This window comes from Ziziphus jujuba, chromosome 9, assembly GCF_031755915.1.
Source record: "Ziziphus jujuba cultivar Dongzao chromosome 9, ASM3175591v1".
NCBI lineage: Eukaryota > Viridiplantae > Streptophyta > Magnoliopsida > Rosales > Rhamnaceae > Ziziphus > Ziziphus jujuba.
The window spans coordinates 1221191-1236412 of NC_083387.1; the positions used below are offsets into that span (position 1 = coordinate 1221191).

The window sequence follows — 15222 nt, forward strand, 5'->3', positions numbered from 1 at the left end:
CTTGGGAGCGGAATGAAACCTATGGCTGTTCTTCGTCCTCCTACCATTTCTACATGCGCTCCATATCCAAACCTTCCATCCCAAACAAAACGTCGTCGCATTAAATTACCAGGCTTTCGTGTGCTGTCCTCCTCCACTTCTCCACCAGAGCCGGTGCGATTCTTCAATTTCATTTTTTCTTAAAAGTAAAATTAAAAGCTTTCAACGTTAAAGTGCAATTCCTTTCTACTTAGTATCTCAGATAAGACCTGAAAGTAAGGCTTCACAGCTGGAAGAATACAAGCCAGGAGTTTTGGACGATTTGTTCCTCAACTTGTTCAGGAGCAAAATGGTCAAGGTTGCTTTCTTTTTCCCCCCTGTGCCTTAATTAATTTGTCTCATTTTTTTTTATTTAAATATGAGAATTTCCAAATGATTGGGTAATAAAACTATAGTGTATACAGGAGGTTGGATGGGATTCAAACAAACCCGGATACGATGGACTTATAGAAGTGGCAAGCCGTCTTATTATGAAGAACAAAAACAATTCTGATACTCAAGATGCAGCGGTAATAATAATATTACTCACTCTCGTATTATATTTGTTTATATTTTTGAAGGGAAAAAAATAAATAAATAAGTAGTGAGTTGTTAAGGTCTTAATACTTTTAATTACTTAATTACCATGCACTGATTCATAATTAATAATGAGAGAGAAAAATATATGAATGAATTACAAATAACAGGTACGAATATTGAGGTCGCTGTTCCCTCCATTTCTATTGGAGCTTTATAAAATGCTTATAGCACCTATAGCGGAAGGAAAGGTGGCTTCCCTTATGGTAGGTCAGTATATATACTTCTAAGCTATCCTATTGTCTTGAGGCACCCACAAAAAAAAAAAAAAAAAGGGTGTATGACTTTAATCACTTGGACCTACATGTTGTTTTCTTTTGGTTAATGTTGTGAACTATGAAGCAAGGGTAACTGCGGTCACTTGTCAGTGGCTTATGGGACGATGTACGGTCAATTCCGTGGATCTACCCGACGGAGCGTCATGGAGCAGTGGGGTGATGGCCTTTCCAAACTTCTTAAAATTGCATTTAACATCAACATGATCCAATTCCATATTCAAAATACTCCACCTCTGCCTCTGGTTTCAGGTGTTTGTAGAGAAATGCAAGTACTTGAAGGAAAGCAAATGCGTTGGTATTTGTGTCAATACTTGTAAGCTTCCCACGCAGGTCGGTGCTTCATCGGTTCCATATCCATATATGTATATATATATATATATATATATATTTTCTCTAATGGGCACTTTAGATTGCATTATGGAGTTCTTATTCGGTATATTATTGGTTTTTTCCTTCGGCTTTGCTAGTCTTTCTTCAATGATTATATATGGGTGTTCCTCTGTTAATGGAGCCAAACTTCAGCGACTATAGCTGCCAGGTAATACAAACTGATATTTTTTCTTCTTTTTTTTTTTTTTTTTTTTTTTTTGGGGGGGGGTTAATAGATTTTTCCCTGAATTGGTTAAATATTATTATAACCTGGTTATACGTTGCATTTTTAATATGGCAGTTCAAATTTGGGGTACTTCCTCCACAGCCTGAAGACGATAGCGCCCTCAAGGAGCCCTGCTTGGAGTTGTGCCCCCACGCCGCTCATCGCAGAGAAGTTTCCGGAATGAATGTTGAACAATGCCAGAAACCATGAAGCTGTGCTATGGTCCGCCCCAACAACATGGACGCACAGATTACTTCTCTATAACATTCAGGAATTAGGATTGGAAGAAAGAGATACACAATAATACCCATTTGTAAATTTAAGGGTTTTTTCTTTTCTTTTTTTTGAAGTTATGATATTCTTTTTGCAACAATCAAAAATTGAATTTATCGCTCTATCCATATCCCCTCCCAAAAAAAGAAGAAAAACAATATTATCATATTGCTTAATATGCTACAAAAGTTATGACGTAATAAAAAATAAATTCATACACATGGTAAAATAAATACATAAACAAAATTCAAACTAACGGTCCCAACCAGACGGCCTCCGCCTTTCTCTAGGTCGATCTCTAGAACTGCAACAGAAACAATATATGAAATTAATCAGCACCTAATGCATAAATAAAATACAATAAGACCACTAGAAACATAGAACTAACCTTTCCAAATCGTTCTGAGTTACATTTCCAGAGTTCTGACCGAATTTGTTTACCCCTGATGTAGGAGCAGGAGTAACTGGGTTGGTTGTCTGAGTTCTATATGAATCCCCACCTATTGAACCACCAGACACAAATCCAGGTAATGCTGGTCTCCTGTTGGCAGACGCACTTGTACTATTACTCGAGCCTTGACTCTGACTGTTGGATGAAGCAGCAACGAAACTACTCTTGAATTGTGCCATCATGCCTGTCCTTAGAGAATTTACTGCTGCTGATCGACTAGGCACACTATGAGATGGCGCATTGGATTCGGGATTGTATCCTATACCCAAACCATAATCCACTCCACGTACACCTCGACCGCTGCCACCACCACCGCCACCGCCACCGCCACCGCCACCGCCTCCACCCTTCCCTTTACCTTTTCTTCCACCTGCACAAGGCATTACAAATCATATAAAAAGCTAGAAAGGGCTAACTATCATGTCTCCTATAAAACAAGCAAATACAGCAACCCTAGTTTGCAAGCAAAATCTAGTTAGCAAATGGCATTTACAGTATGATCTAAACTCATACCTCCTTTCCTTGCATCCCGTTTGGACCTGAATCTCCCATCCTGATGATTTACAAGGCACATGTCATTGAAACTCAGGAATATCCAAGTCAAATATAAAATTTCATGCCAAATTATGAATATATCAAATAGGATATATCGCGAGGGAAAGCAAACACAGTCCAAGCATACAATTAAATGGCAAACAATTAGGTTATGAAGTTAAATATTAGAATTCACAACCATGAACATAACCAGATGAAAGCTAAATCAGATGCATAAAAGTAGCAGACGCTGTTTGATAAAACTTAAACATTACCTTCATGGCAAGATCCATTAGCTCCACTGACACATTCTGACCAGCAGCAACCAAACTGTTAACCAATTCACCAGCAAACCGTGCCTCTTTCTGTGTTATAAGAGTGTAAGCAGTCCCATCTTTGTCACCAGCACGACCTGTTCTCCCAATACGATGTACATGCATGTCCATGTCTCTCGCAATATCAAAGTTAACCACAGACTTAATTGACTTGATGTCAAGACCACGAGCTGCAACATCTGTTGCAATAAGAACATGATAGATGCCGGACTTAAATTTCTGCAAAGTCTCCATCCTTGAAGCCTGGTCTTTGTCACCATGAAGAGCTGCGACTTTAAAACTTCTCTGAGTCAGCTGGGTTTCAATCTCATCCACTGTAGCTTTTTTTGAAGCAAACACCAAAACATCTCCATTATCAATCATTTCAGGTAGCTTTTCAAGAAGCCAGGGCAACTTCTCAGCATCAGAAGGAATCACATGAACAACCTGAGTGATATCCTCATTGGCCATTCCCACCTCCCCCACGGTAACTCTTACAGGATCAGTGAGAATCTCTCTAGCCAACTTTTCAACCTTACGAGGCATTGTTGCAGAAAATAGTAATGTCTGACGATCAGGCCTGATCTGACCAACAATAGACCTAATTTGTGGCTCAAATCCAAGGTCAAACATCCGATCAGCCTCATCAAGTACCAGGTAAGTTGCCCTCGACATTGTTAGTGCCTTCATTTTCAGCATGTCTATCAATCTCCCAGGAGTAGCAACAACTATCTCACATCCTGCCTTGAGCTCTTTGAACTGTTCAAGTTTGGACATTCCACCATACACAGCAGATACACGAATCCCATGAGATTTTGCAAATTTCTTGGACTCTAAATATATTTGGTGTGCCAGTTCTCTAGTGGGTGCACATATCACTCCAATAGGACCCTCTTCTTTCTCAAGTTCAGGCTGATCCATGATATGGACAATCATGGGAAGAACAAAAGCAGCAGTCTTACCAGAACCAGTTTTTGCTATACCAATAATATCTGTCCCAGAAAGCACAATGGGTAAAGCTTGGCATTGTATTGGTGTAGGCTTTTCATAGGCTTGTTTTTTAATAGCATTCATGAGTTGTGAAGAAAAACCACAATCTTCAAATGTCATAATTGGCCTTGGTACATCAAAACCCGACACACGGATGGACAAGCTCTTTCGGTATTCAGCAGCATCTTGCTCACTCATCCCTGAAGACGATAAACAAAACAGACATAAACAAATGAGAATAAAACCAAACCCTTAGCGGTATAACACTGCATGACAAGTTCAGCAATTGATCTCTATTCTAAACCATACAACCACTTTAACCAGTTAGTTAAAAGCCATGACAATTAGTAAAACACCATATATATAACCAGTTAGTTAAAAGCCATGACAATTAGTAAAACGCCATATATACTGTCAATCCCTTGGCGGTATAACACTGCATGACTAGTTTAGCAATTGATCTCTATTCTAAACCATACAACCACTTTAACCAGTTAGTTAAAAACCAGGACAATTAGTAAAATACCATATATATTGCCAAAAAATTATCATCCCAATTCAAATTTTGCACTCAAAATAAGTTTCAGTCGAACGTTTGCTCATTTCACTAACCGATACAGATGAGCTACTAAATAACTAAACTTTATCAGCCAATAACTAAACTTTCACATACCCACTTAACCAAATACACTGACTAAATGAAATTGCTAATGCACTTCATGAAAAACTTACCAGATATTGAATCTTTCTCCTCATAAAAATCCTTATTAAATGGCTCGTAATCAATCGAGCTATGATCAAGAGCCGGAATTGGTTCAATCTTCTTCTTATCCAAAACCACCGGATTATCATCTGAATCGTACTCTAACAACCCAGCATCAACCGCCTTAGCCGCCGCATAAACCTCCTGATCGGAATCATAACCAGCATGAAGCGCATCAGAAGCCAGCGTCAAACCCAAGTCTTTCTTCGCCCTGAGAAAGCTCTCCACCGGATCGTCTTCCTCATCGTCCTTGTACTTCTCCGCCTTCTCAACCGGTTTCGGGGGCGGCGCCGACCTCATCTCCTCGTGGATACCCTCCATGAACGCGTCGAGAGGGTCAATTTCCTCGTTCTCAGCTCCACCATTACCGTTATCGCCTCCATCCTTGGAAGTATCATTCTCCTCGTAATCTATATTGTCAAGGTCGTTGTCTTCGTAGTTGTCGTGGGCCTTTGAGCGTGAAGAAGGGGGAACATATAATCGCTGTGGAGCTTGTTGAGAGCGTTCGAAGTTGTAGGTGGTTTGGCGGTTTATGCCGAAGCCTTCGAAACCGAACTTCCTTTTCGACATGGTTCGAATTGGTGTGTAAGCTGCTTTGCAGAATGGGAAAACCCTAACTCGGCATGTGGATTACTTCCGATTGGATAAAACCCTAAGAGGCCTAATTTCGATGTTTGTTGTCTTCTTTTTCTTCTTGGAACTGAACCGTTTTACGAAGAGAAGTAGAAAGCTGACTATGGCCGTAGCAGGAAACGAATTTTAGGCCGGTAGAAGATGAAGGCTACAGCACCCAGTCACGGTCGCCAACCAAGAACTCTGATTCGGGGGGCACCAAATCAAATTAGATATTGGCGGATCGGGTTATCTGTTTGACCCTTTGAGTTGGACATTCTCGGAACTCGGTTAACCAAACCCGGACCCACGAACGTACCGCCTAGGCCTGGCTTGGCCCAACTTGTTCTTTTTCTTTTTTCTTTTTTTTTGGCTATTTTTTTAATATATAGACTTTAATTTTAAAGTCAATAATTTGTATAAAAAGACTTGTACAAAATTTTAAAAAATATGGGTTTGTAGCACCAACTCCCATGTAGTTTCAATATTTTGCATTTTATGTTTTATAATAACCAATTAACATCGATGCCTTTTACTTTTGGAGTTGGTTTGTGAAAAGTTTAGTTTGTGAAAATGTACCATCAATTCAAGACTTTCAAACTGTGAGTTTTCTTAAACTTTTAAATTGTTAATTTTTGTTTTTATTGTTAAAGTGCATATATACTGCATGTGTGAGGAGATTTTCTTTTATAACTAGGAATATAATTGAAATAAAAATTCCATTTTTGTTAATATAATTCAACAATTGTATAAAGGTTTTGGATTATTGGTGCATTATTTATAAATTTTAAAAGATAACGGTGCTAATTCAAAATTAAAATGTTGAAACTAAAGAGGATATTGATGTCAAAAACTCTAAAAATATTGGAAATTTCACCAATTACATTTTTTTTAAATATATAAAACCATAATTTTTTTTAATGAAATAAAAATAAAAGGAATTATTCGGTGCCTATTTCATAGTTTTTAGTTTTTTCCCTTTGAAAATAAACAAAATATTTTATAATTACCTATTTTAATATTTTAATTATGCTTTTTTCTTTCTTTCTTTCTTTCTTTTGTCCGTTGACCATGAGATCAATATTATATAGTTTGATACCAAAGTAAAATCTTTTGTAAAAATAAGTAAAAGAAGCCTTAAAATCTTTTGTAAAAATAAGTAAAAGAAACCTAAAGTCATAATATTAAATAATATTTTTCGTACTCATATTTGCGTCATAGGTACTAGAAATCTTCGTTATTACGGTAACTAAATAACATATTGAATTTCAATTACTTGCGCAATAACTATATGCAAGTAAAACCAGAAAGCATCCAAGTCAAATCGCAAAATTTTATCCAACCAGTCAAAAATGCTCCTTACAAGCGAAGACTAGGAGCTACAAAGATTGGAGTGAAAAAAAAGTGTTTCGAAAAATCAAAAACAAAAGAAGAAAGTGATATGTCATTACTACGGTTGTCAAATTAGTCAACATACAACAACAAATGCATTTATCATGCTACGTATACAAATGCTTACGTGGATTTCCCTGTCAGTATTTGCTACAAAAATTTTGCCAACAGTTGGGGAAGCCTTTCAAAGATATTGAAACGTCACCGTCATGGGATTGAAGATCTTACTCCCTTTGGCAAAAAACGGACCAAAGATTCATGGTCGAAACTCATGCCACGCAATCACCGTACCCAATGAATTATTTTTTAAATTAATTATTATAAAATTAAAAATGACAATTTTTAAAATGTTTTTTATTCTTAATCACAATTATTAGTTTTTCGAAAGTAAACGAAGAAAAAAATATTTTATATTGAGTAAAATTTTCCCGTGGTCCATTAGCGCGCGCTCTCATCCCGCGCCCTATATGTGAAAAGATTGATACGCGCACACCAAGAAGTTTTTGCTCATTCCACTCCGACAGAGAAAAGATGAATCGACGGCTAAATGATGAAGGTCAACGGAAGTTACAACTACCGCCATCACACAGTATCGCTACCCAATTCTTTTCGGGCACCTGAGCGTCCTTTTTTACCGTTAATTTGTACTTTTCCGTTAACGGTGCACGTTAGCCCATCGATAAAGCCTGTGCGCCTCTCCGCTTTCTCACGCATCGAAAAGCAAAGTGCCAAAAAAAGAAAAAGAAAAAACGGCCTAAAAACTATAATAATATAACCAAAAAAAAAAAAACCCGAAAATTAATAAGAAGAAAAATGAAAAAGAAAGAGAGAACATAAAGCTTCTCCGGTACTGCTAACAGAGCGAGCCCAACGACATCTGACATCGCCACCAACAATCTTGAACGTCTCTCGCCGGGCTCAACTCAAGTTTTGTCTTCAAGCTCACTGACTTATGGCGATTCCGAGACTGAGTTCACTGTACCGAGTTTGGATTTTCATGAAGCTATCGCCTCCATTGGATCCACCTTCGTTTGCCGTTACAAAGTGTTATAGCTCCTAGTGTTACTTTCTATTCAAGGTCTATGCTCATTGAAAGAGTGATCTCGCCGTTGATTTGGTATATTTCTTACAGATCTGAAGCGTTCAAGGTAATCGACGGCGTCGGTGATGGCTGTGAACAAAGGAGCTCTCACTAACGGTAAAAAAATTATAAATTTTGTTTTAAAAATTGTCATGTAATTAGCTCTTAGCTTATGGTTTTGAGTGTTGTTTGATGCTTTGGTTGGTTGCCGAGAAAATGTAGGAAACGGAAACGGAAACAGAATAAAGTTGAGGAAATAAGTTATGGTTTGGTGGTCGCTGAGATAACCGATAAAAAACGAAGAAGGAATCCGTTAAGGAAAAACTTTCAATTTTACTGGATAAAGTGGAGCAAAGCGTTAATTTTTAAGTCCAAAGTTTATTATTTCTTGTATGTTCATTTAATTTTGTATTTTCCAAACTACCGAAAATAGAAAGTGATTAAACTCTGAAATGTAGAGCAACTCCTTGATATTTTGACTGGAATTTGAAGTTGATTGAGCTAGGTTACTGGTAATGAAACTTATTGGTTTTTTAATTTACAAATTGCTTGTTCACACTGGGAACTGTTCATTTATTAGCAGAGAAAATTAAGTTTTATTTTATTTGGGGAAAAGAAAAGATAATAATAAGCGAATCTTTATTGGTAAAATTTAGGACAAAGGCTTGGTTGACCATTGTTGTCTTGGATATCTGAACAGTTTGAGCACAAGGTTGCTATTCTTTTTAAAATTTTTAAGATAGATGTTAGATCACGGGCGGTTTTATATGTATATGGATTTATACTCATGCCAACTTGTAGGAGATGATGATATTATGAGAAACAACACCAATGAAATTGCTTATAATTTAAATTTGGGCTATCATTCCGAACTCATTTTATTCTCACTGTGGTCGTAGCATACTGAACTTCCATCTCAATCACTGCAGGCATATTGAAAAAGGTACAACTGTTGTTGATGATGCAGCTTTTCCTGGGTTATGTAACATCAAAAACCGAGGCTGTTCTACCAGGATCTCCAACCGCTGTGCCTGCAATGGCACCTGCTGTGCCCAATCTGCCATTGCCTGCCAATCTGCCACCATTCAATAGACCCTTGCAGAAACCCATTTCACCTGTTGCTGCACCCATTGCACTATCACCGGCACACCCTCCTTTCTATGACCCCCTGATAACATCTGGGCACCCCCCTACAAGTTCTCGATTGTCAAAACATTTGATTAAGAGGAAAGGCTTAGGTAGCTTTAAAGATATTGCACCAACACAGTCTCACGCTGGTGAATTGCCTTCCGGTTTAGCTCAGCCGCCACTCTCTCCTACTGTCTCTAGTAAGTTTGATTTGAAATAAGTAGTTATGAATTTATCTTTCTTATTAATATTTCCATCATTTTGGATGGCTACTTTACCATAAAAGCAGTGGAAGGATCATATAATATACTTATTTCCCCCTTCTTTTGGTTAGTGTACTTATTTAAAATAACAATAATTACCATGTGATTATTATCTTAACCTCATGTTTCATTTGTTAATCAACTTCAATTGTACCATCCGATAGTTTTTCTTTGAATTTGCTATTATGCCAGGACCCTGATTTGATGATGTTGACATGGGCATTAATTTCATTTCTTCCAGATTGTTGCAAACCAGATATGGTTCTGAAACGGGGCAGTCAGGTTTGCCACTGTGTTTATCCTATCAAGATTGACCTTCTCCTTTTAAATGTCTCGCAAAATCCTAATTGGACCGTGTTCCTAAACGAATTAGCCTATCAACTTGGTTTGCGAGTTCCTCAAATTGAGTTGATCAATTTTTATGTTATTAGTTTGTCAAAATTAAATATTTCAATGGATATTACTCCACATACTGGGATCAGTTTCTCTGCAAGTGAAGCATCTGCAATAAACTCCTCACTTGCCAATCACATGGTTCATCTGGACCCTACATTAGTGGGTGATTATGAACTTCGTAATCTCACCTGGTTTAAGCCTCTGCCTCCATCTCCAGGTATTTCAGTCTTGCCACTTGGAGTTTTAGAATCTGGTTGTCCTGAGATGAGTTATTTTGTTGTTCTATATGCATATGGCTTTCTCTCTCAGACTATATATCTCTCGTTTTATTTTCTTGTAGTTTTTGTAATTTCATATGAGATCTAATTTAGAATGTGATGGTTCTCTTCTCTTGGTGTTGGAAATTTTCTGAGCCCCAGTGTTAAAGATAGAAACTTCAATTTCAAGCCAGAATGGCCCAAAAATTTTGTATTAATTTTGTTCCAAATGCAAATGGAAAGTATTGAGAAGCGTGATTGGGCATTAAAGGATAAGCTAATAGCACAATTGGTGGCGGAAAAAATTCTTATAACTCCTCACATGTGGTGCATGTGTAATAACATAACAAAAACTGATTTTATACAATGTAACAAAATGTTGATTGACTTGTTCAAACATAAAACTAGACAAATAGTTCGATTTTGATGCAACACTTATTACCATCAATCTCAAAGTTTGAGTAATATTGCAAAGTGGATCTGACCATATAAACACATTAAATTAACAGAGAAACTGAAACCAGTATTGAGATAATTTCTTAACTCTGTGACCTACGAGCCATGTGGGAGAGCAGAATGCATACTTCAATACTTACATACCACCAAAAGCTAGATTGAATATGGAAATCTTTTGTCTTTCTGGTGCAAACTTTGGCTTGTTCTTAATTTTAGAATTGATGGTTGCTTTTTGGAAGTTATTACAGTTGGATAAGCTCTAACATAATTTTTGCATTTGCCATTTAGCTCCTCATGTTGCCACATCACCTGTGGAGGCCCCACCATTTCGGCCACCAACTTCTACCCCACTCAGTGTTTCAAAGAAAGGGAGGCATTCAAATTTAGTTCTTTTTCTTGGCATTGGTGCTGGCATATTGTTTATTGCCTTCGCTTCTTTGCTTGTACTTTGTTTATGCACTTCACGGGAAGAAAAAACAACAGCATCTCCGAAGGAAGCAGGTACATCTGGCAATAATCTTTTCCTTTTAAATGTTTATTAGTAGGTAGTGCTTAAGTGTTACGTTTTAAATATTAGCATTCTTTTGTGGTTTAACTTCTGTTGATAATCTTTTAAAGAGATCCCTGTCATGATATGCTACAATTGTGTCAACCTCTTTTGATTAACATTTCAGTTGTTTTTACTTCAACACAATTTAAATATAATTGTAATCTTCCAAAGCAAATGATACACATACAGAGCCTTAGATGTATATGGGTCCCTCATACAAATTTATGGCGGTCTGGGTAATCAACCTTGTTACGCACAAAGTACTTTATTAAAAATTAAATTTGAAATTGGCTTGAAAATGAATTGACTTTACAGCACCAAAAAGAAACCTTATTTGGATGTCACTTTTGTTGATTTTGAATGACTAATTTAAATTTCTTTTTCTAGAGCACCTTTTTGTCTGCCTTTCTGTAATATATTTTACCTTTTACTCACCAGAAAAACAAAGAACTGTAGATGCTGTTCCTGCTATAGGATCTCTTCCCCACCCAAGCAGCACAAGGTTTCTGGCATACGAAGAACTTAAAGAAGCAACAAACAACTTTGAACCTGCAAGCATACTTGGGGAGGGTGGTTTTGGCAGAGTTTTTAAGGGTGTTTTAAGTGATGGTACAGCTGTCGCAATCAAGAGACTTACTAGTGGAGGACAACAGGGGGATAAGGAGTTTCTAGTTGAGGTTGAGATGCTTAGCAGGTTGCATCACCGTAATCTTGTGAAACTTGTGGGCTATTATAGCAGTCGTGATTCCTCACAGAACTTACTATGTTATGAGCTTGTTCCTAATGGCAGCTTGGAGGCCTGGCTCCATGGTAAATTCTGTTCTCAAAGTACATATTTTACTTGCAGCTAGAATTTGATAATGCATCTCTTTCTACTTGAGTTATCTGAACTGCCAATTATCTAATTAGATATTGTTTGACAATTTAAGATCTTTGAGAAGAATCTGCTGATGTTTACAAATTACTCAGGTCCATTGGGTGCAAATTGTCCTCTTGATTGGGACACCAGAATGAAGATTGCACTTGATGCTGCCAGAGGACTTGCTTACCTGCATGAAGACTCACAACCCTGTGTTATCCATAGAGATTTCAAAGCATCCAATATATTGCTTGAGAACAACTTTCATGCTAAAGTTGCTGATTTTGGCCTTGCAAAACAGGCACCTGAAGGCAGAACAAATTACCTGTCTACTCGGGTTATGGGAACATTTGGGTTGGTCTCGCACGCTATGTACTGCTTAACTTGTTTCTAAAATTTGAATCTGTACTAATATGGAGTGCAATTAACCTACAGGTATGTAGCTCCTGAATATGCGATGACCGGACATCTACTGGTCAAAAGTGATGTTTACAGTTATGGGGTTGTCCTTCTTGAATTACTTACTGGTAGGAAGCCTGTGGATATGTCACAACCAGCTGGACAGGAGAACCTCGTCACTTGGGTTTGTATTTTTTTTTTCATAAATCACTCATTCTTTCCTTTATCTATACATTGCTGTTACAGATTGAAACAGATAAAACATAATTTTTATATTTGTAGCTCTTATTCTCTTGCAGTTAAATCATTAAAGATATTAATAATATTACTGCTTATCATTGGAGATGCTGGTGATAATATTTGATAATAATATGGCCAGAAAGTAAGACAACTGTGTTTTGTTTTATTCAGGCCAGGCCAATTCTTAGGGACAAAGACAGGCTGGAAGAGCTTGCTGATCCAAGGCTCGGAGGGAAGCACCCAAAGGAAGACTTTATACGGGTTTGCACGATTGCAGCGGCGTGTGTTGCTCCTGAGGCAAGCCAACGCCCCACGATGGGGGAAGTGGTTCAATCACTTAAGATGGTGCAACGAGTCATGGAATACCAGGATTCCATAACCTCCAATGTACGGCCTAATCTCAGGCAATCATCAACTACCTTCGAGTCTGATGGGACATCATCGATGTTCTCTTCTGGTCCTTACTCAGGTTTAAGTGCATTTGACAATGATAACGTATCTCGAACAGCAGTCTTTTCTGAAGATCTTCATGAAGGTCGATGAAATATGTAATCCTCATTCTGTTTTAAGTGCTCTTGACTACCCAATACAGCAACAATAGAGTCTTCTTCGTTGAAGAAGGGGAACTATGGAGCGTAATTTTTTGATAAATGGGTAGATGCTGTAACTTGTAATTGGGATTGGTGGGGAGAAAAGAGTGCTTGTTGTAGTCCCTTGTGGATGAAATTTTGTACATATGCCTCATAAGCATGTTTTACGATATTGGTTTAATGGGTTTCTTTTTGCCTTTTTTTAAAGTTTATTATCTTCTTTTTGACTTTAATTTGTTTCTTTCTTATTCAAACAATTAACGTGCTATGGTCTAATTTTTGGGTCCTAAATTAATAGGATATCCATTTTTACTCTCCCGTCTCCACTGCCTTCATTAGGACAATGCTGAGCAAAAATTCCACTAATTTTTTACTTTAATCCGTTTCTTTCTTATTCAAAAAATTAACGTGCTGTGGTCTATTTTTTGAGTCCTAAATTAATAGGATATCCATTTTTACTCTCCCTTCTCGACTTCCTTAATTAGGACAATGCTGAGCAAAATTCCACTATTTGTCTTCATCATTTCCCTCCCTCTCCCTTTTCTATCTTTCCTCCTAGCTACCATCCTATTCCACCAAGTATAGTGAAAAACCTATTTGGTCTATTTACAAACCCATGATACCGACCTCAAATGATGGTCAAAATATATTATAGAAGAAAAATAAGAACCTTAAAGGAGCATAACAAATTCATTCTAAATTTCTACAAATTCAATCGTGCGCTATTTTAAGTAAAATTTTGTATGGCAATCCAATTATCATGCATACCCATTCATTCACCTTCCATCTTACTTTTTATATTTCCCCCATTGATATAATCTCCCGAAGCTTTGGCTAGCTCTCTGTCTCTCCTCTTCTGAAAAATTCTATCCCAAAGAGAGAAGAGAGACAAATGGCTTTCAGCTCTTGCACCCTCCTCCTAATCACCTTCTCTTCCATACTCCTCCTCTCTCCTCAAGCCCTTGGGGACTTCAGTATTCTTCCCAAGCTTCCTTTCAACATCCCATTGATTTCCAATTCCGATAGCGCCCCTGCAGCAATCCCAGTGGCAGCCCAAGTTCCAGTCTCAGCCCCAGCCCCCAAGGCTTCATCAGAAGACCAATCAATTACCACACAACCAATCACAAACCCATTTTCCTCCGTGGTTCCCAATCCTTCGGCAGTCGATCCCGTTGTCAAGAAAATCTGCGACGTGACCGAGAACCCAGATCTTTGCTCCAACTCCATAGTCCCCTTCATGCACGGCCAAGCCGACCCTGTCGCTGTCCTCAAGACCGAGATCCATGCGGCATTGAACATCACCCAGAGAGCCGTCACCGTGATGAAGAACATGTTGGAAGACGCTACGGCATCTTCCATGATGTCTGAATGCCTGGGAGTCTGCGTGGAGAACTATGGATATGCTGTGGACGACCTGAAACAGGCGATGAAGGCCATGGAAGCGCACGACATGGGTTTGCTGAAGAGCGTGCTTAGCAGCGTGATTACTGATATTGGGACTTGCGATGATGCATTCGCTGAGACACAAGGGCTTGAGTTGCCATTGCAGGAAGAGGTTGTCGGCACCATGCATAAGCTTGCTAACAATTGCATGGATATTTCCACCTTGTTGAATTAGAATTTTCTAAATTACATATATATATATATATATATGAAGAAGAGGCCTTAATCTGTTGTTAATTTTTAATTTGCTTATGCAACTACTAAGAAGAGAAGGGAACAGAAGGGGACACATATATAAATGCATGTTTTGACGTTGAACCTATTACATTGATTTATTTTTATTTAATTAATTAATTTTTTGTCATTCATAGTGCTGTACAAATGGATAACTCTCTCTCTCTCTCTCTCTCTCTCTCTTATATTATATTAATTAGGAATTAGCTTCTAATACTTGGCAAAATGAATTCTGGTTCCATGGATGCATGTCAATCATTTTTAAGCAGAAAATGGAAGAGAGAGATTATATTCCTTTGGTTTGTAAATGATACATGGTGACTTGTTGACATGGTTTTCTTATTTATGAAGAATCCAACCATATATAACTGTTTCCTCTATTGTAGCCTAAGAATTACTCAACATTGCTTTTTTTTTTTTTTTTTTGGTTAAATAAGAATTACTCTAGAAAGAGTATTTTAAAGTATGAATTTAATTTTTCGACTACATATTTTTTGGAAAAAAGATAA

General features: G+C 37.7%; 4 protein-coding genes across 4 annotated transcripts; 3 read left to right on the top strand and 1 right to left on the bottom strand.

Moving 5' to 3' along the window:
• Positions 1 to 12: 12 nt before the first annotated feature.
• LOC107426136 (beta-carotene isomerase D27, chloroplastic) lies at positions 13 to 1885 on the top strand. The gene is given in 8 exon segments (XM_060820185.1): positions 13 to 153; positions 242 to 337; positions 444 to 548; positions 726 to 825; positions 958 to 1049; positions 1143 to 1227; positions 1361 to 1431; positions 1564 to 1885. Coding segments are annotated over 8 exon segments (825 nt in total). The 3' UTR covers positions 1699 to 1885.
• An 18-nt stretch (positions 1886 to 1903) lies between these two features.
• Positions 1904 to 5654, bottom strand: LOC107426133 (DEAD-box ATP-dependent RNA helicase 24). The gene is made up of 5 exons (XM_016036231.4): positions 4783 to 5654; positions 3022 to 4250; positions 2726 to 2765; positions 2150 to 2582; positions 1904 to 2065 (listed from the first exon to the last, which is right to left on the bottom strand). The coding sequence occupies exons 1-5, from the start codon at positions 5381 to 5383 to the stop codon at positions 2014 to 2016; spliced, it is 2355 nt and encodes a 784-aa protein (XP_015891717.3). The 5' UTR covers positions 5384 to 5654; the 3' UTR covers positions 1904 to 2013.
• A 1882-nt stretch (positions 5655 to 7536) lies between these two features.
• On the top strand, positions 7537 to 13243 carry LOC107426159 (serine/threonine-protein kinase BIK1). The gene is made up of 8 exons (XM_016036266.4): positions 7537 to 8015; positions 8828 to 9226; positions 9531 to 9902; positions 10687 to 10899; positions 11387 to 11758; positions 11918 to 12161; positions 12243 to 12390; positions 12618 to 13243. The coding sequence occupies exons 1-8, from the start codon at positions 7985 to 7987 to the stop codon at positions 12987 to 12989; spliced, it is 2151 nt and encodes a 716-aa protein (XP_015891752.2). The 5' UTR covers positions 7537 to 7984; the 3' UTR covers positions 12990 to 13243.
• A 546-nt stretch (positions 13244 to 13789) lies between these two features.
• LOC107426128 (pectinesterase inhibitor) lies at positions 13790 to 14845 on the top strand. Its single transcript, XM_016036225.4, has one exon. It carries the CDS (start codon positions 13929 to 13931, stop codon positions 14652 to 14654), a length of 726 nt encoding a protein of 241 aa, XP_015891711.1. The 5' UTR covers positions 13790 to 13928; the 3' UTR covers positions 14655 to 14845.
• The last annotated feature ends 377 nt before the right edge of the window (positions 14846 to 15222 follow it).